General features: G+C 55.1%; 10 protein-coding genes across 10 annotated transcripts; 6 read left to right on the top strand and 4 right to left on the bottom strand.

Annotated features, from left to right (window-relative positions):
• Positions 1-315: 315 nt before the first annotated feature.
• BAUCODRAFT_74142 (uncharacterized protein) lies at positions 316-1634 on the top strand (the record flags this gene model as incomplete). Its single annotated transcript, XM_007680041.1, has 2 exons — positions 316-883; positions 940-1634. Coding segments are annotated over 2 exons (1263 nt in total), but the record flags the coding sequence as incomplete, so codon positions are not given.
• Positions 1635-3651: 2017 nt separating this feature from the next.
• BAUCODRAFT_73600 (uncharacterized protein) lies at positions 3652-4471 on the top strand (the record flags this gene model as incomplete). The annotated part of the gene is made up of 2 exons (XM_007679999.1): positions 3652-3968; positions 4036-4471. The coding sequence occupies 2 exons, from the start codon at positions 3652-3654 to the stop codon at positions 4469-4471; spliced, it is 753 nt and encodes a 250-aa protein (XP_007678189.1).
• A 631-nt stretch (positions 4472-5102) lies between these two features.
• On the bottom strand, positions 5103-5847 carry BAUCODRAFT_556731 (uncharacterized protein). The gene has a single exon (XM_007680249.1). It carries the CDS (start codon positions 5601-5603, stop codon positions 5298-5300), a length of 306 nt encoding a protein of 101 aa, XP_007678439.1. The 5' UTR covers positions 5604-5847; the 3' UTR covers positions 5103-5297.
• Positions 5848-6091: 244 nt separating this feature from the next.
• BAUCODRAFT_124286 (uncharacterized protein) lies at positions 6092-6493 on the top strand (the record flags this gene model as incomplete). The annotated part of the gene is made up of 1 exon (XM_007680248.1): positions 6092-6493. The coding sequence occupies one exon, from the start codon at positions 6092-6094 to the stop codon at positions 6491-6493; it is 402 nt and encodes a 133-aa protein (XP_007678438.1).
• A 60-nt stretch (positions 6494-6553) lies between these two features.
• On the bottom strand, positions 6554-6909 carry BAUCODRAFT_35911 (uncharacterized protein). Its single transcript, XM_007679882.1, has 2 exons — positions 6677-6909; positions 6554-6620 (listed from the first exon to the last, which is right to left on the bottom strand). The coding sequence occupies exons 1-2, from the start codon at positions 6799-6801 to the stop codon at positions 6581-6583; spliced, it is 165 nt and encodes a 54-aa protein (XP_007678072.1). The 5' UTR covers positions 6802-6909; the 3' UTR covers positions 6554-6580.
• A 523-nt stretch (positions 6910-7432) lies between these two features.
• Positions 7433-11073, top strand: BAUCODRAFT_35909 (uncharacterized protein). The gene is made up of 3 exons (XM_007679881.1): positions 7433-8229; positions 8300-8672; positions 8750-11073. The coding sequence occupies exons 1-3, from the start codon at positions 7766-7768 to the stop codon at positions 10721-10723; spliced, it is 2811 nt and encodes a 936-aa protein (XP_007678071.1). The 5' UTR covers positions 7433-7765; the 3' UTR covers positions 10724-11073.
• Positions 11074-11947: 874 nt separating this feature from the next.
• BAUCODRAFT_35908 (uncharacterized protein) lies at positions 11948-14396 on the top strand. Its single transcript, XM_007679880.1, has 2 exons — positions 11948-13936; positions 13997-14396. The coding sequence occupies exons 1-2, from the start codon at positions 11991-11993 to the stop codon at positions 14091-14093; spliced, it is 2043 nt and encodes a 680-aa protein (XP_007678070.1). The 5' UTR covers positions 11948-11990; the 3' UTR covers positions 14094-14396.
• Positions 14397-14948: 552 nt separating this feature from the next.
• Positions 14949-15628, bottom strand: BAUCODRAFT_555759 (uncharacterized protein). Its single transcript, XM_007680247.1, has one exon. The coding sequence runs from the start codon at positions 15348-15350 to the stop codon at positions 15099-15101; it is 252 nt and encodes an 83-aa protein (XP_007678437.1). The 5' UTR covers positions 15351-15628; the 3' UTR covers positions 14949-15098.
• An 831-nt stretch (positions 15629-16459) lies between these two features.
• Positions 16460-16951, top strand: BAUCODRAFT_25821 (uncharacterized protein; the record flags this gene model as incomplete). Its single annotated transcript, XM_007679774.1, has 1 exon — positions 16460-16951. The coding sequence occupies one exon, from the start codon at positions 16460-16462 to the stop codon at positions 16949-16951; it is 492 nt and encodes a 163-aa protein (XP_007677964.1).
• A 216-nt stretch (positions 16952-17167) lies between these two features.
• Positions 17168-18786, bottom strand: BAUCODRAFT_149798 (uncharacterized protein; the record flags this gene model as incomplete). Its single annotated transcript, XM_007680246.1, has 8 exons — positions 17168-17210; positions 17273-17323; positions 17386-17531; positions 17581-17922; positions 17989-18237; positions 18310-18482; positions 18556-18570; positions 18636-18786. The coding sequence occupies 8 exons, from the start codon at positions 18784-18786 to the stop codon at positions 17168-17170; spliced, it is 1170 nt and encodes a 389-aa protein (XP_007678436.1).
• Positions 18787-18960: the final 174 nt, after the last annotated feature.

Here is an 18960-nt window from a genome sequence, read left to right as displayed (position 1 = left end):
TTGATCCCAGCATTTCCTACTGCACACTCGCATAATGCCCAGCACCTGAGGACTGCAGGATATACTAGTCTGTCACTTTCGGTACACACACCACACATGGCATTGTCATCGCGACAGCTTTAACAAGGCTTGGTTTCGCGGATTAAGCGACGACGTAACGAAACGTAACGACAGACAGTCAAGCATACCTTACAATCACTCTGTAGTGCATACCGGAGACGAAACCAAAGACCAGTCGACAATAGTCATCAGAGTAAGGTAAGACACACAAGCATCACTTGCGTTGCGCAAGCGTCGCAGGCCAGAATATCAAATATGGCCGAAGAATCAGAAGATCAGAAGTATGAGGTGCTAGAGAAGATCGGTAAGCCATCTCACTACCGTTGCCTCATATATCATCACACACTCACCTTCATTTCAGGTCAGGGATCTTTTGGCATCATCCGCAAAGTCCGCCGCATCTCTACCAAGGACATCCTATGCCGGAAAGAGATTTCGTACTCTCGCATGTCTGATCGAGAAAAAATCCAACTCGCGGCCGAGCTCGACATTCTCAAGACGTTCAACCACCCGCATATCGTGCGTTACTTCCATCGGGAGCACATCAAGGCCAGCCATGACATTCACCTGTATATGGAGTATTGCGGCAATGGCGACCTGGGAGGGTACATTCGAAGGCTGAAGGAGAAGAATGTGTGGGCGGAGGAAGAGTTTGTCTGGGGTGTTATGGCGCAGTTGGTTGGAGCGTTGTATCGTTGTCATAATGGCGAGGATGCTCCAGGACCGAGTGAGGATGGGGAGCCGAAAGTGAACAACACCAAAGGGTTACAAAGCAAGGTCGGTCGGAGGGTTATATTGCATCGCGACCTGAAGCCTGAAAATGGTAAGTCGACGTCGACCGCAACCGTCAATCGGGGTGCTCTGCTTACGCTCGCACAGTCTTCCTCTCAACCAACAATGCCGTCAAGCTTGGCGACTTCGGGCTCTCCAAGATCATCGCCTCGCACGACTTCGCCTCGACTTACGTTGGCACACCGTTCTACATGTCGCCAGAGATTTGCGCAGCCGAGCGATATTCCACTGCTTCGGACGTCTGGTCGCTTGGGTGCATCATTTACGAGCTCGCCGCTCGCACCGTTCCATTTGACGCCCGCTCCCATGTCGAACTGGTCATGAAGATCAAGGCTGGACGCATCAAGCCGTTGCCGGACATGTATTCGAGGGAGCTGTGGGAGGTCATCTGTTGGTGTCTAAAAGTCGACCCGCGACAGAGGCCTGACACGGCAGGTTTGTTGCAGGTAGCGCAGATAAAACAGGCGAGAATGAGATTGGCAGACGCATCGAAGTTGGAGAGTTATGAGGCGGAACTAGAGAAGGTGAAGGCGGAGAAAGATGGTGCCCTGAGCAAGCTTAACGCGGCATTGAGTCAGATCCAGAGCTTGCAGGCAGAGGTGGCGAGCCTACGAGAAGTTGGCAAGAAGGTGGAGATGGAGTGGCATGCGAAGGCCACTTTAGCTATTGACCAGCGGGTTGCAGAGGCGGAGAAGGTTCAGAAGGCAGAGCTGGAGCGGCAGAAGGCACAGCTCCTGCTGCAATTCGAGGTGGCAGTGGAACAGCAGGTGGACGAGAAGCTGAAGCTGCATCAAGCCTCGCTGCCGCAGAACCATGGTCTCGGTCAGACGGGCGAAGTTGCCAGTCATGTGCGGTCCAGTACGCCGCCGCCTGGCAAGTCGCAATCCAGCTTCGCCACAACGGCTACCACGGGCGTGGACTCGGATGGTTCGTCTGTGGGCCAAGAGCGGGAGACAACGCTGGACACCGACATCTCCTCGCTCTCAATCATCGACATCGAAGCTGACGACGTTTCGCCCCTGGCTCAGCGCACCAAGTTGCCGCCGCCCAAAGCACGAAGTCGACAGCCGTTCGGCAGAGCCAAGACGCTCGCCAACTGCACCTTCGATATCACCTCCACCGCCTCGCCCATGGACGTGCACATGGCCGATCTATCTCCGATTGCTCCAGCAAGCATCAAGACGCTTGGTCTCTCGCCTCGCCACAACGTCCATGACCGTCTCTCGGCCGGCGGAGGCCTCCGCAAGAATATCTTCACCTTGGCTGCTGATCACAAAATGCGGCCCACCGTCCCCACCGATTTCGACAACAGCTTCGCCGACGATGATCTGCTCGATGAAGAAGACAACCTTAACAACTCGCCAAGCCGTCCCACAAGCGGCCTGTCCAACCACGGCGGTGATCCATTCAAGGCGATGAATGCACCTCCACCACGCCAACCAAGACCAAGTCTCACCCGTCAGGCAACCATGCCGGCAAACATGCAGCCAGCGGTCCACAATCGTCAGCGCAGCAACCTCTTCGCTCCCGTGAGCCGCTCGAAAGCGCCGTCCCCGGACAAGGAGAACCGTCCACCCTCATCCCGCACGTCCCACGTCCCGATCGTCTCCGCCACGTCGCCCAAGCGCACAGCAACAGTCAAGGACAGCAAAGCGCTGACACCGTCGCGCAAAGCACCGCCACCGCCTCCCGCGAACGGTCTACCCAGGGCAGCAACGGCGGCGAACCTCACAAAGCTAGCTCATGCGAACAACCTGGGCCCACTGTCACCAGGGAAGGCCGGCGTCAGAGGCCGTACGCTCGTCGAGCTTTCACAGGCGCTCCTAAACGCTTCGGAACCGGAGCTGGTCCTAGATGCCGCGCAGGAAGGCGATGTGATGCAGCAGCAGCAGCAGCGAAGGTTCAAACTCTTGCCCAGCCCTGCGAAGTGGGATGCCGAGATGATGGGAGACGACATGCCGAGTCCATTCCTAGCGAAGAAGGGGAGGGTGAGAGTGTAGTGCTCGTATCTGTGATCTAATCATCGTGGCTCGGTGTGCACTCTGAGCCATTGGGACTAGCGGGCGTTTTTGGCTACGGGATGACGGTAGCATAGCAGCCAGGCGCATCATGGCGGCGCTGCCATTGGTATGGCTTCTAAAACACGCGAGGAAGCAAGCTTCGTACACTGCTTCTCTTGCATGTCTTCTTCCTTGCCCGGTAACTGCATGGCTTACCGGTGCTTGCTGAGCGTCAAATCCCGCACGTGGAGCCTCTTCGTGACCTCAAGGTGCGTGTCTCCCACTCCGTGGACTGCTCAACGATGGGCAAACTTGCTACGTCTGAAACGCGCCGCCTCGGCATCGCAGTGAAGTTGCGCCGACTTCGTGCCTTTCAATCTCTCCGAACCGAGGCGTCGCCGAAGTCGCGCTGCATTCAAACGACATTCCACAGCTGTTCGAAGTGAAAGTCGACGAGTAGCAACGACGAACTGAAGGCTGCATGCAGTCAACAACCAGGCAGGACGAATAGCTGGCCGGCATGCAGTTGCCGCGATGCTTCGAAGCCTCGGTGCCCCAGTGATGCAATCGACGTCAATCAAACCCCACCATGGCTCTGGAAGCTCTTCAGACTTTTGGAATGGTCAATGGTATATAAGGTCTAGGTAGGTACGCAGGTGGTGAAATGCTGCGTTTCCCGATCACTCTGCCTTACCTTGTCAAGACCATCTCATCGTCCATCTCGGTCTCGAAGCCCTCCTCAAAGACTATACGACCTATAATCCACCACCAAACCGTCCGCATCAGAACATTAGCAAGCATGACTTCCACGCAGTCGAAGGCATGCTGCACGGTACCGCCCGTTGTGTCCGATGGCTACAAGGCCAAGGGCGAGTATACGCAGATCGCAAACATGCGCACCTATACAACTGGGCCCAAAGATGCGAAGCAAGCCTTGCTCGTGATCTATGACATTTTCGGGTTCTTTCCGCAAACGGAGCAAGGGTGTGATATCTTGGCCCATGGTGACAGCGAGAAGCAGTACCAGGTTTTCATGCCTGACTTCTTTGATGGTCAGCCGGCGGACATTAGCTGGTACCCGCCGGACAGCGAGGAGAAAGGTCAGAAGTTGGGGCAGTGAGTCCAGTCATCAGTGTCCTCATCGACAACAGGCCCAGCTCTTTGCTGACGTTACCGTTTGAAGGTTCTTCAAGAGTAAGGCCGCTCCACCGCAAACCCTAGAGCGCATACCTCAGGTTATTGGCGAAATCCAGAAGAAGCACTCCGAAATCAAGGAATGGGGAATTGTCGGCTTCTGCTGGGGCGGCAAGATTGTGAACCTCGCATCGCAGCAGGGCACACAGTTTAAGGCCGCCGCAGCCTGCCACCCAGCTATGGTAGACGCCAACGACGCCTCGGGTATCACCATTCCAATCGCAATGCTGCCCAGTAAGGACGAGCCAAAGGACGATGTGGAGAAGTGGGAGAAGAACCTCAAGGTGCCGCACATCGTTGAGTGGTTTGACCAGCAGGTGCATGGTTTCATGGCAGCGCGTGGCGACCTCAAGAATGAGTCCGTCAAGAAGGACTATGAGAAGGCGTACGGGCTGTTGCTTAACTTCTTCCACGAGCACATGTAAGCCCACCTTTTCCTTATCTCCAAAGTATTCTCATCTAACATCTGTTTTCAGGTGACCGCTATGTCGGACGGCTGATCATCTTTGTGAATAGGCAGGGTGGTGGCTCCAAGCTTTGATGTGGCGGCGGAGGCTCCGGTCTAGGCATGTGACGAAGGCGGCGCTGTCTTCACACTGTGGTTGTTACACACGGTACGAGCCAGACTAGCAATGAACAAGATGAGCAATACAACGAATGCACGATCTCACTCACCCTCATTGCCACGCAAGCAAATTCACCCTCTCATGGACAGAGAACAGCCACTTCGTGGTAACAGGAAACTGCAGCATGTGAAAGACTTGGTCCGCTGAGACGCAGACGGCGTGGTATCGCGTGCGCCAAGTTGGTAGGGATTCTGCTACCGAGACACAATAGTTGGGGCCGGTGAATGCTTGTCATTAAAAGAAAGCCACCTCCGCATCTCCGCCAAAGACGGTGGCAGTTGATATGGTGTCAACGCTGACTCGCATGGCGCAATCTCTTTGCGGTAAGCTTCGTCCCCAGCGAGCGATAAGGCGTAGGTCAAAACCTCGTGCGGTCAATGCTATCGGCTGAGATAGGCAAGTCCTTGAGAAGCTGCCACGAGGTCTAGTAAAACGCAGGGACGCGAGAGAGTTCTCGATCAGACTTCCAGCGATATGTCGTGCATAGGGGTAGACAAAGGGCATGGTACCGATTCGTTCAGGAGCGCTGGCGTCTTATCAGTGTCGTGGGGAGGTCAGATAGTGGTCTGGGGTCAGTAGGCATATATGGAGAGACTCAGTCCTCAGACTCGTGCACTTTAGCATCTCAACCGCTGCACAAACGAACTACAAGCGCCGAGGATTCCAAGGCCACCCTGAGAGAGGCTGCACGTGAGCTATCGCCATTCCATATTCGCGCATCGGCGATGGTCGCTGCACCCTCGTTGGGAGATCTCTCGTAGACGCAGCATCCGAACAGCTTTATCTCAAAGATGTGGCACGACAACGTCTCTACGGGATCTTGTTGCTCATCGAGATTCGAGCCACCATGACGGCTGCCGCGCCAAACGGAGCCTATAGCTGCCCACCATCCCGGGGACGCCATGGAGTCGAGCGCTCTGCCAAGCGCCATCTGATCGGCTTAGATGACTGCGAGCTGACGTTCGACATCCGGCATCTTCGAAGATGTGAAGCTGCACCGCATCTGGTTCTTTGTGAAAAGCTGAAAGCCATTTAGCCGGGTGTCGCACTGCTCTCCGCGCTCTTACGCAAAAGATGCAGCAAATACCGGCCGAGCTCGTCTACGGAGGGCAAGAAGGCCGCATCATCCCCACGCTCTCCGTTGATCGTCTCGACTCAATTGCCGCGAAGCGAGGCCGTTTTCGTCTGCCGCGTCTTCGGTCCGCCGAGACCCTGGCGCTGTCACCCCGTTGTCGCCCCACTGAGCTTACCATGAAGGCAATCGCGCATGTGACATCGACACAAACATCCCTTCACTAAGCCTGCAACCGTCGAGGGGCCTTTTGGACGACTCGTCAAGAGTACTATTCTAACCATCACCTTGTGTGATTTCGCAGCCAATTTTGGAGCAATGCGCGGCAGTTTGGATTTGGTAGAGTCATGCGCAGTCCGATGCTGACGGTGCCTGGCAGCCCTCGGATGGCCGCGCGGATCGAGGAAGCTACGCGACGCCGTCGCTTGCTCAACGCTGCACTTTCGGTGGCTGACTCCACCACAACAGCCAACAATGCGACGCAGCGCCTGCGCCGCCATCGATCCGCCTTCGGGACGCAGACCTGGTCGGACAGACGGGCGCGAAGTCAGTACCTTGAGTTCAAAGAGAACATTGCGCAGATGGTCGAGACTCACGCCATCTCAAGCGTTCTTTCTCTCCAACCTCCAGGAAGCTCAGACTGTGGAGTACCACTAAACGTCGTGTGCGCAGGATCGCGACTCACGGGCGAACCATCTACCAGCCTCATCTCCATCAATCGAGGGTCTAGAATCGTGTGGTCCTGTTAGATCATTGGCATATAACGACCTTGGAGACTGGACGAATCGCTGAGCTTGCATTACCGTCTTCGAACAGCTTGGGCTGGCGTTCTACTTCTAATCCGCAGTTCGCTTCCCGCTTGACAGTTCATGCTCTGTATGTAAGATATAAGCCGTTGTCACGACTACACACAGAAGACTGAAAAGTGGAAGCTTGGCTTGCGGTCCACAACGCGGTGGTAAGCGGATGAATTGGGAAGCAGGCAATAATTGTAGTGTGACCGATTTGCCTCCCTGCGCCGGCTCTTGAGCTTACCCGCAACGTCAAGCTGTCTCATAATCTTGCCGCAACCTTCACTGATGGAGCCTCGTCAATATCTCTGAAGCAGCGCTTTTCTATCAAAGTAGTCTACGAGGGCGGCCGTAGTTGGGAAGCGCAAAGTCCAGCATCGTTTTCGAACGCGAGAGCTCCACCTGTGTAAAGGCACTTTCTAGCCCATCCCCATCTGACAATTTAAAGCTTATGAAAATGCGAGACTGGTGGCGCACATTACCCTGCTCGAAATCGTCACTCGGTCGTCAATGCTTGGGTCTGTGCGGCCCGGTGAATATTCGTAGCTCGGAAGCTACCATTGCCGTGGGCGAGTGCTGCATGGTGCTGCCGGGTCGTAGGAAGATCATCGTGCTGTTGAAGACATCATCGCTTGTGAGGCATCGCCATCCTGTGGCAGAGGCTCGCTTGAATGAACCTTCCGTGTGAACGACATCAACATCGAAGCGTTCGGTTTGTGGGGACGGACACATGCTATTCGTTGCAAGGAAACGCAGATATGCAGCCGCTAATTGGGCGCAGGGATAGTTCGTCCCACATCCCACGCTACGGGAAGCCCCAAAACCATATGAGCCACGCAGAGGAGCAGTTAGACCGAGTTGTCTCCAGCAAAAGACAGCCCGCAGTGCAGCCGTGTGTGTAGTTCCATGAAGTTGTGTGCCGAGTGGGTACTGGTGCCGGTCTTGACCCTCGCGTCGCCTTGTAGTGGTTCCTCTCGCGAGAGCCGACAATAACCAGCCTGGCGCACTAGGGACGTATTATTACGCATACCCTCCTCCAGCGCGCGGGCCGTCTTGACTCTCTTTGCTTATGCCCATGCCCCTCACGTCGCGCGTTATCGCACATTGTCGGAGTAGTCAAAGAGAAGGGGTGCGGGAATCTGAGGCAAGCCTAGCTGGATGTCTAGGGTTGATTGTGCTCAGGACCAAGCGCCTCTAGGAGCTGGGGTGCGGCGTGGGGTGGATTCGGAGATGCGCTTGTCTGAAGCATTGTCAGACGACTCGGTGGACAATAGCGCCCTAGGCTTAGACAGCGGAGAAGCTGTGGTCTCGAATACCACGTCGTCGCCGCGCCACGTCCGCCTTCCGCCAGCGCACGCCAGCGACAACAGCTCCGGATCCTCATCCGCTATACAATCTCTGACGTCTGCCAGCAGCCTCAGCACGTTGGAGAGCAAGCTGGATCTGTCGCCAACCGAGGCATCTGCAACACGCGGTTTGTTGCGCGACAGCTTCTTCGGCGAGTGGAAGGATGATACAGCGGGACTCGAGTCTGAAAGTCCCGAAGACATGCAGAAGAACGATCCGCTAGGTACGCAGATATGGAAGCTGTATCACAAGACCAAGGGCCAGTTGCCCAACTCGGAACGACTGGAGAACCTTACGTGGCGCATGATGTCGATGAACCTGCGTCGCAAGGAAATGGAGCGGAAAAGGTGCGAGTCAAGATACTGGATTGTAGTCTACGTTGGATGAGTGCATTGTTACTGACCGGGATTCATTCAGTCTTGCCGCTCGCAACCAGCCGAATGCGCCGAGTGGCATTGCCCAGCTGCGCCAGTCGTCTGAACAAGTCAACATTACCAGCCCGGACTCGGACCGCATGAACCTCGATGACTTTATCGTGCCTTCCTCAATTGCTTCGCCCGCCACCGAGCAAGAACCTCCCACACCAGCACCTGCACCCGCGGCCGCATCTGCCGCCACTGCTTCGGCCATCTCAATCAAGCAGCAGCAGCATCGAAGGCTGCAGGCGCAGGAGCTGTCGCTCGCTCGTGCCTCCGCTCCCTCCCTGCCGCCACTGGAGCAAAGTCGAGCCAATGACGAATTCGCCTACGTACCCAGGCACGTGCGCAAGACGAGCATTGATGAGCGAAGGGTATGTGTAGTATATGTACATGACATTACATGTATATGAGTGAATCGTATCGTTACGTAGATGCTGACATGCTGCAGCCTCACAAGCGACGCGCAGAAGCATCGCCGCAGGTGCCACCCGTCAACAGCGCTTCGATGGTGTCACACGACCCCGCCGACGAGGCGGCTTTACACAACTACACGCTTGACCCGACTCCGACATTACTGCCTTTGCAGCAGCCGCAAGCGCAGCATCCTCCATTACCCTTCAATCTCAGCACCTTCGATCTCGACAATGACCCCATCATCAATTCCGCCGGACCTATGCAACAGCACTTCACCTTCTCGCCCGTGGGCTCCCCGTCTTTTACCGGCAGTCCGTTTAACCAGCTCTACCATCAAGGCACGTCAATGGCACCTCTTCAAAGTATATCTACCTTTCAGTCTCCGCAGCACTCGGCGTATCCGTCGACAGTCTCGACTCCGCAGCCAATGGCTGAGAGCGGCGACAGTATCTTTTTCGGCGGCGGCGGCTCTCAGCTACACCCCGGTCATGGCTCCATGTCCAACTTCCAGCACCGGAGCTTGAATCCGCCGTCAGTGCAGTCACAGCAACCGCAACAATTCATCTTCAACCCGAATGCAGAAACGATGTTCAGTGCCATATCGAGTAGCACGCCTTCGCATGCTTTCAGCAACCCCACTTTTCAAGTTCCCGGACCTCTCGACATGCCGCAAGGCGTTTCGGGAGATTTCAACCAGCAGACTGCCATGCAGCTACCACATCACGACAATATGTTCTCATTCGGGGGGGACTCGGACGAGGACGAAGAGGCTGCTCAAGTGCATGACTCGCAAATGTTCATGCAACAAGGCTACCCACAAATGGACGGATCTGGGATGGAGATGCCGGGCAATTACCAATGGGAAATCTCGATGCCAGAACAGTACCAACAGAACGCGCAGTATCTGGGTGGACCGCCCAGGAAGGCCGTGACGATTGGCTCGACCGAGATGATTCCGTCTCCTGACTGGGATGATGGGCTGCACAGAGGCCATGGCTCTACTGCATCCGTAAGCGATATTCGAAACCGTGGAGGTGACCCAAGGACAAGGAAGATACCGCGGACGACCTCGACACCAAATACGGTGGGCATGGCCACGGGGATGTTCTCCATCCGCACACAGTCCTCTCCTTCGTCTCCACCCGAGTCTGGATTTGCGTCTACCGTCCCTTCACGCCCTGGGAGCCCAAGACAAGGTGGCGACAATGGCGGCGTCCCAACCACCTGCACGAATTGCTTCACGCAGACGACACCACTGTGGCGCCGTAACCCGGAGGGTCACCCGTTGTGCAATGCTTGTGGCTTGTTTTTGAAGCTGCATGGCGTGGTGCGCCCACTCAGTTTGAAAACTGATGTGATCAAAAAGCGCAACCGCGGCAGTGGCAACTCTGGCCCGGTCGGCAGCTCAAGGTCGAAGAAAGGTTCTAGTCGCAAGAATTCTGTTGCTCAGACTGCAACGATTACGCCGACATCTGCTAAGGGCTCGAATAATGAAGGTGACTCGCCGAACTCCGCAACAGGTTCCGCAGGCTCCGCCACGGCCGCCACGACCCCAACAAGTTCCGGTGTAGCGGAAAAGCCGGTCAAGACTGTAGTGCCTATCGCGCCTGGTCCGCCAAAGCCGCCTTCACAACCGTCGACCTTGGCTCCTACCCGCGTGATGGCACCACGCAAAGCGAGGAGGCAGAGCAGAGCCGGCGCTGCTCTATTGTCCGGGGACACCGAGATGCAAGATGCCGAGGGAAGCAGCCCCGAGAAAGGTAGTCTTGGAAGCCAACGAGATCTCGCGCCCACGCCAATGCCCTTGCTACCTAACCTGATGCCTCAGCCTCCGCCCCAGCAACAAAACATGATGCAGATGCAAGGCCAACCAATGGGCGACATGGGGGGTCTGCCTATGCAAGGCCCAATGCTGCCCTTCGATGCTAACGGACCTCTTCCTCCAGGTGTTCACCCTGGCATGTTGACCGGACCTCAGGAGTGGGAGTGGTTGACGATGAGCTTATGAGCTCACGCTGTAGATGTTCGCCATCTTTTGGATGGCTCTATTTCACTGCGCTTTCGCTTTTGGCTATGATACCCATGGTTGTGGCTGTGGCTGTTGGATGACCAACATTTACCACGACGTATAGATGGCAGATGGTAAAGACGAGCTTCGAGAGGATCTCATTGTATATAGAACATGCCGTCGCTCGAGAGGGCTTTGAGGGAGTGCGCCGCTAGCGGGCGTAAACAGGCAGGCGGTCGTTATAGTGTGAGCGAGGTGCTGCCATGTCGCCAGAGCAGAGCGTGCCGAATGCTACGAGTAATGACATTGATCAGGTGATACTTATCTTCTAAATGCTCCATTAGTCGAGGCCCAGGTCGGAAGTCTTTCGTTCTACAGTCTATACTGATGACTACCAACAGGAGCAGTCCTACATCAACCTTGACACACGCAGATCCAAGTCGCTATAGCTACAGCCACATATCGTAATCAGTGCGCAAATTCCATCGGACAATGTTCGTGATGTATGTTGCATTCTACGTAGGCCGCCGCCGACATGCTACGCTTCGCGACTAAGGGTAGCTTCGGCCCTGTACTCTCTCGCCGTGATTACATAGGTGTGACGGGGCGACTGCCAGGACTGCTTCAAGCGCTCTCTGCTGTTCAGGTTCGGCGTTCTTTTGGTCTTACCTAACGCCAACAGGTTACACTGGCCGTCAACGCGCTTGACTCGCGGCTATGGCAAGTGTTCGGAGTCGCGTCAGGATGGTTCGCCATCGCGATTATCCTCGTCGCAGTCGCGCTCACCGGCGTCATGCCGTGTCTGCCTATCAACAAGTTCATTGGAGCCGTAATGTACGCGCTTAGCAAGAAGCTGAGGCCGGCTATGGCGGTGAATGCTGGAGGGCAATGCATTGCGGTGCTTGAAAAGGCATAAGTGTTTCGAGGTTACGGCGGATAGAGTTGGGGAGATGTTTCTCGAGGGGGGTTCGATGGGACACGTGAATCAGTCGGCAACCAAGCCCAGCTCAGGGCATGTCGGACATGGAGTCTGTGGTGCGATAGATTGAGCTGCGCAAAGAGCAATTATCAAGAAAGAAGGTGGTGCCAACGCGTCATGCTTGGAAGGCGCGTCCGTCACCTCGCCAACGACTTTGGTTTGGGGGGTTGATTGTGGGCCCGTGCGGAGACTGTGCTTCGCACATGCCGACCGGCTTGAATCATGAAGAATCACATGTCTTTCCCAGCTACCTTCGCATAGTGAACTCCCAGCATAAACTTCCTCACGATGGCTGCAACCGCGTCGATGAGCATTGGCGGCCAGAACCACGAGTTTACGCTGGCGATACCGCCGCCACTCTTGCACGCTCGCTCTACCAACAACATGAACGGACAAACACCGGGCACACCCAGCAATGATCACGATGCCTTCTTTTCCCCCCCTCATACCCCCCAGGGTAGTCCAAGCAAGAACAAGATGCCGCCTGGAGCTTTCGACCTGCCTGACGTGTTCTCCAACGCTATGAAGCTACAGCCAACCCAAGGTCAGCCAAACACGAAGGCGCTGCAGACGAAACAGCAAGGCTCGGCGTCACCGCAGAAGAACGTCGATTTCGACCCTTTTGCCGGTCAAGACGCAAAGGGTGGAGCGCTTGGCAGTCCGCTTCGGAAGCAAGGCAAGGAGAACACCCCACCAACTCACCGACCGCAGATGCAGCAAACACAATCATTCATCAACCAGGCTGCCGAGCGGAGACAAGAGCCATACCGCAACCGCGCAGAGGAGCACTCTCCGACTCGGCAGAAGCAGGGTACGATCACAGGGGCCTTGACGCCGGAGGACATCGAAAAACTGACGAAGCCGGCGGTAAAGCGTCTTGCAAATGTGACGCAACTGTACTTCTTGGACTACTACTTCGATCTCCTCTCATATACACATAGCCGGCAGAACAGACTGCAAGCTTTCAAGCAACACAACCCAAAGCCAACAGATGCAACATCGCAGGCTGAGAAGGAGCAGTATGATACGCTTTGGACCGATTATCTTGGCCGCGAGCGCGCCAATCTTCGCCAACGCCGCACGCGGATGAAGCACGGCGACTTTCAGATTCTGACTCAGATTGGCCAAGGCGGATACGGCCAGGTCTATCTTGCCAGCAAGAAGGACACTCGCGAGATTTGCGCGCTGAAAGTCATGTCGAAGAAGCTGCTGTACAAGCTTGACGAAGTCCGACATGTGCTTACCGAACGCGACATCTTGACCACCGCTAAGAGTGACTGGCTCGTGCGCTTACTTTATGCCTTCCAGGACGACAACAGCATCTACCTTGCCATGGAGTACGTGCCTGGTGGTGACTTCCGCACATTGCTCAACAACACCGGCGTTCTGCATAATCGCCACGCTCGCTTCTACATCTCCGAGATGTTCCTCTGCGTGGACTCTCTGCACAGCCTGGGCTACATCCACCGTGATCTCAAGCCCGAGAACTTCCTCATTGATGGCACCGGGCACGTCAAGCTGACCGACTTCGGTCTTGCAGCAGGCTTTCTCGCGCCAGCGAAGATTGAAAGCATGCGCATCAAGCTGTCCTCCGTTGGCGACATCCCAGCTTCCTCCATACCGTTTAGTCGACCGATGGAAGAGCGCACGCCTAGAGAGCGCCGTGAAGGCTACCGTTCCCTGCGAGAGCGCGAAGTCCACTACGCCAAGTCGATTGTGGGTTCGCCGGATTACATGGCTCCGGAAGTGCTGAAAGGCGAAGACTACGACTTCACAGTTGATTACTGGTCTCTCGGTTGTATGCTCTTCGAGGCTTTGGCCGGCTATCCACCGTTCGCCGGAGCCACTGTAGACGAGACGTGGCAGAACCTCAAGCGCTGGCAATCCGTCCTGCGCAAGCCGGAGTACGAAGATCCAAACTACTTCCTCTCTCGCCGCACGTGGGACCTTATCACCCGCCTAATCGCCACCAAGCCGAATAGATTGAAGGGCATTAAGGCCGTGCAAATGCACGACTACTTCCGTGAGGTGCAGTGGGATCGCTTGAGGCAGGAGCGTGCTCCATTTGTGCCCGAGCTGGACAGTGACACAGATGCAGGCTACTTCGACGACTTCGGCAATGAGAAGGACATGGCCAAGTACAAGGAGGTATTGGAGAAGCAGGAAGCGTTGGAGCGTATGGCCGACCGTGAGGGCGATATGGGCAGACAGATGTTTGTTGGCTTCACGTTCAGGTATGCACATCCTTCACCCCCCTCCTTAGGTTGGAACATGCTCATAAGTCGATATTTTAGGCACCGGAAGCCTGCGACAGACGAAAACGGCAGGCCAGCAAGCCCACGGAAACCGCTTTCGAATGTGACAGAGGAGACTTTCGGTACGATGTTCTAGGCAAAGAGCATTAGCTTGAGCGTGACATTGCAATGCACTCCAGGAGAGTGCTTTCAATTCGACAGTCGTATTGTATGCGCCGACGTAGGGTTCTAGCGATCACTGTTCGGCAAAGCAGGCGTCAGCATTGTGTAGGCGTTACTGGATGGGAGACAGAGCATGAGACAAGCGCATAATGATACGAGCAGAGCGCACATGGATCTGAGGTGGGCGCGATCATGAAGACTGGGACGTAACCTTCTATGATTATTTTGGACTCCTCGGTGCTATTCGGCTTATGATCCTGCCTATCCTCTGCCTCCATTTCTACGTCTTCATTACCAATGAGATATAGTCTTCGGCTTCTGTGAAGTCAGGACTGGCCTCTTCAAGTTTTGCGTTGCATGACCCCAGTAAGGAGTTGACTACCTCGTTATACCCTCGATGCTGTGAGGTCGAGTTGTGGTAAACTTGGCACAAAATTCAAAGTGTTGCGATTGTTGTGCTCAAATGCAGAGTATGGCTATCCGAACCATGTGTACTGCGGATCAACCAAAGACGAGCATGTGTCAACATCAATGGCGGCACCTTTTTGTTGCTTTGCCAGGATGCGAAATCGGACGGGGACGTAGCTGTTCGCTTGGCAACTACGGAGAGAGTTCGAAGAGCGTGCGATCGAGGAGGTGCTTTTGGAGAGATCTGTGGGCTGCTCAAGCACGCCCCCTAGCACCACCTTCTTGCATCAACACCACCGTATGCTGCCCGATTTATACATTACACACCACACTCCAGGGCTCCCGTAAGTGGACAGTACGGACAATGCCGCAAATATGCCGGATGTGGAAGGCACGAATCACAGAAGCCTCCATGGCTTTCCTTTGTGTATGCTCTCTGCCGTGCGCTGCTTTCCAGAATCGGAAGATCGCGCCTTCCGCACTCACGTCGATTCCGTTTCCAATTACTCAACCATGCACGTATAATGGAGTATGACGCTGCGAGATCACGTTGAGCGGTCACACGCCCCAGTCACCATTTTCGTGCTGGTCCGTGGAGCCGACTTGAGAGGTATAAGAACTGCGACGCCCCGCCTCCTTGCACGTTTTCTTCCTGTTCCTTACATGGTCGGGACAGTGTGACAGCTGGTTGATCGACCGAGATGGCTGGTTGCTTGGTCCATGCTTGAGGCTTATCACCTTCGGCATAGGTACCATGCTGAGCAAGGCGTTGGCTTGATGAGCCGGATGGTTTGTTTGCTGTGATACATGGCTGGACCTTCATTATTGGGCGTGAGAGTATACCAACTCATAATTCCTAGGTGAAACATGTTCAGTTTTTGCAGCTTACGCTTGAAGGCAAGAAGCTTGCTCGACAAATTCGAACGACTGCTTTACTGGTGTTGCAACACGTGCCTGGCAAGCACTAGGCAGCATCTGTAGGGTGGTTAACCGCTTTCTCGCCCTCTGGGACTTGTCGCCAACTTGGCCTGGAGAGCACATCTGCTGCTGTGGGATAGCTTGTGCTGCGGCACGTTTTGACTGTGGGATACCTTGTGCTTCGGCACCTTGTGGCTGTGAGTTGTTCTGTGCTTCGGCACGCTGGGGGCAATTTGGGTAGTCAAAGACTGCTTATGGGACCATTCGGTGCGGTCATGGGATCGTTCGGTGCGATCATAACAGCGATATGCTGTTCTACTTTTTCATCGTTAGCCTGGCCAATAATGGCAGGGAAGCGGAGAAGAAGCGGCGGTTGATGAGGACAGGAGACAGTCAAGTGGCCGCGACTCTCTAAGACATGTACAGACAAACACCCAACCCAGTCGAGATGCGGTTTGCAATTCATGATCGTTTGCAAAGCAGCAGGTTTACTCCATCACAAACCGGGAGACGTTCAATGTAAACACGCAGTGGTCCTATAAACGGAGCGAGCTCCGGCGCACCGTGCTTTCCAGGAGGCGGCATCCCTGCAAGAGCAATGTTCCGAAGATCTGGCAGCATCGATGTTTTTGGACGCCTGAAACCGACGCGACAACGGTAAGGCATGGCCGCTGTGTTAGCAGGTCAACAGGCCGGTCTCTAAACTTACTGGCTGATCTTGGAACCACGCACGGTAGCGTCCATTCATTAGTGAACTGTCCTCAAAGCTCATTGGCACCCATACCAAAGCCTTCGGTGAAGGGATTGGACGCGGCAAAACGATAACGGTCGTGTAGTAGGCATCTCGAAGGAGTTGCTGAACAGCAGGTCATTTCTGCCCTTCACCGCAACATCAGCCACGTGCAGCCAAGGAGCCCAGAGACTTAGACAGCTTTCCAGAGCCACACCGCACTTTGATGGTCTTTGAGTCGCTGACGGATAGAGGGATCGCTGCACAAACATCTGACTTCCGCAATGGCCCAGGTTGTCGTGCTCGAGACGTCTATGGGCAGCATAACTTGTGAGCTGTATACAGAGCACGCTCCGAAGACCTGCCGCAACTTCTCAACCTTGGCGTCTCGAAATTACTACAATGGCACCGTCTTCCATCGGATCATCCCAGACTTCATGATCCAGGGTGGTGATCCGACTGGCACCGGTCGTGGCGGCGCCAGCATCTATGGAGACAAGTTCGAAGACGAAATCCGCAACGATCTCAAGCATACAGGAGCTGGCGTACTGAGCATGGCTAATTCGGGTCCTAATACGAATGGCAGCCAGTTCTTTATCACACTGGCTCCCACTCCATGGTTAGACGGAAAGCATACCATCTTCGGTCGAGTCAAAAGCGGCATGAAGGTCGTCCAGCGCATGGGCATGGTGAAGACGGATGGCGACGACAGGCCAGCCGAGGAAGTCAGCATCGTGCGCGCAAGAGTGCTCGAAGGCGACGAAGAAGAGCGGTGAAGCCAACGCCCCCACTCAAAAGGAGATGGGCAAAATGCCCGTCAACTTGATCACTACGACTGAACACATGCGGCCGATGCACGGTCCCTTGAACACAACGCAGCTGAGTCTCGATGTTCGGGCCAATCGCTAGTTCATATGAGCCTTTCTACAGATGCCGTCGGTTTGCGCTGTTACAGTTCGACGCTCCAAGTTGTACCATCGTGTCGCTCTGACCTACGACAAGGAACCATTCGGATGCAACAAAACTTTGGTATACCTAGCGGTGATGGGTGTGACAGTTAGCAATATCTCAGCCGTTACGGATGACTTTGTACGCACCCATCCACTCTCCGGTCAAACTTATCGTAAGCGTCCGGCGCTTCATCTAGGCTATGATACGAGAAGTACTGGGTCAGCTGATGTCCTTCCTAGACAAGGAATACTGCACTTACCTGACCTCGTGGGACACTACGAAGGACGGCTTGGCACGGCCAGAGATGATAAGATCGCGCAGATAACGATTGTACGCCTTGACGTTGCATTGACCGGTGCCAAGGCTTAGACCTTTCTCGAACAGTTTGCCAAAAGAAAGCAGGATCTGGCAGTGTCAGTCAGTCCACCAACATCATCCGCATTGAGATTGTCACCTGGCCCTTTCCGCTCTGCTCGTCTGGTGCCCCAGGATCAGACGGCACATAGAGCCCTGGGATACCAAGTCCACCTGTAGGCCTGGTAACCATAATAAGTTGATCCAAAACGACATTCGGCTGCTCCTTTTTCCCACCTTTGTCAACAGCCTGATAGCCGACAGCATCAACCGCCCGATCGACCATGCCATCGTTTGCCTTGATGATTTGCTCTACAGGATCGCCTTCAGTGAAGTTGATCGGAATGCAACCGATCTTCTTCGCCGCATCCAGTCGCTCCTTGACCTGGTCAACCACGAACACCCGGCTTGCGCCTCGAATCACGCCGGAGTATGCAGCCATCTAAAACTCATGGGTACGACTGTCAGCAAAGACAACTCGGACGGCTCTACGCAGCACTCTGCTCACCAAGCCTACAGGCCCGGCACCAAAGACTGCTACGCTTTCGCCAGCTTGGAAGCCAGCGAGGACAAGACCGTGCCAGCCTGTCGGAAAAATGTCGGCAAGAAGCGCAAAGTCCGCCTCATGCTCGGTTCCTGGAGGCAGCTTGAGTGCATTGAAGTCCGCGTATGGCACTCGAAGATACTGTGCTTGACCACCTTGGTACGGTCCCATGGCGACGTAACCGTACGCACCACCAGCAAAGCCTGGATTGACCTGCAGATTGAAGGGTAGGTGGTCAGCTATGGCTCAGACAATCCAAAAGCGACTGCACATCGCTGCGCTTACTCCGGTGCAGAAGGCCGTCTTGCCCTCCTCGCAATTCCGACACCTGCCATCTGCAACGTTGAAGGGCAGCACGATGCGATCGCCCTTCTTCAGCAGCGTCACGCCTGGTCCGATTTCGGTGATGATGCCCATGTTCTCATGGCCGAACACTAATCCAGACTCGGCGGCCGTACCTACATACCGATGGGCAGGAGGGTCAGCTGTGCCTGAAACATAATGACGGGATCTACACATTGCTCTGCTTACGACCCTGATACATATCTGCATTGCACGGAACGGTCAGCAAACCCCCGGGCACGCTTCGCCGCATGCTTGGGTCCACTCACGCAGATCGGATCCGCAAATGCACGCAGTTGTCACCTTGATGATACAGTCATCCGGATGCTGGATGGAAGGGGTCTCGATCTCCCTGACCGCGACCTTGAAAGGCCCGTCATAGTGGAGGGCTTTCATCTTAGTCTGAGTCTCAGTCGCCATCTTTATCCTTGTGGATTGCTCACGCTGTGTTTCAGTATCCCAGCGTGATGATGAGGACTTGAGGTGGTCTTCTTACCTACAATCATGTCTGGCCCTGCTGCACGCAGACTGACTTCATGCGGGGAAACTTGCATGTGGAGGCGTTGCAATGCACATCATCCCGTTGCGGGGAGA

The sequence above is a fragment of the Baudoinia panamericana genome (genome assembly GCF_000338955.1).
Source record: "Baudoinia panamericana UAMH 10762 unplaced genomic scaffold BAUCOscaffold_9, whole genome shotgun sequence".
Classification (NCBI taxonomy): domain Eukaryota; kingdom Fungi; phylum Ascomycota; class Dothideomycetes; order Mycosphaerellales; family Teratosphaeriaceae; genus Baudoinia; species Baudoinia panamericana.
This window is presented reverse-complemented; position numbering and strand designations above follow the sequence as displayed.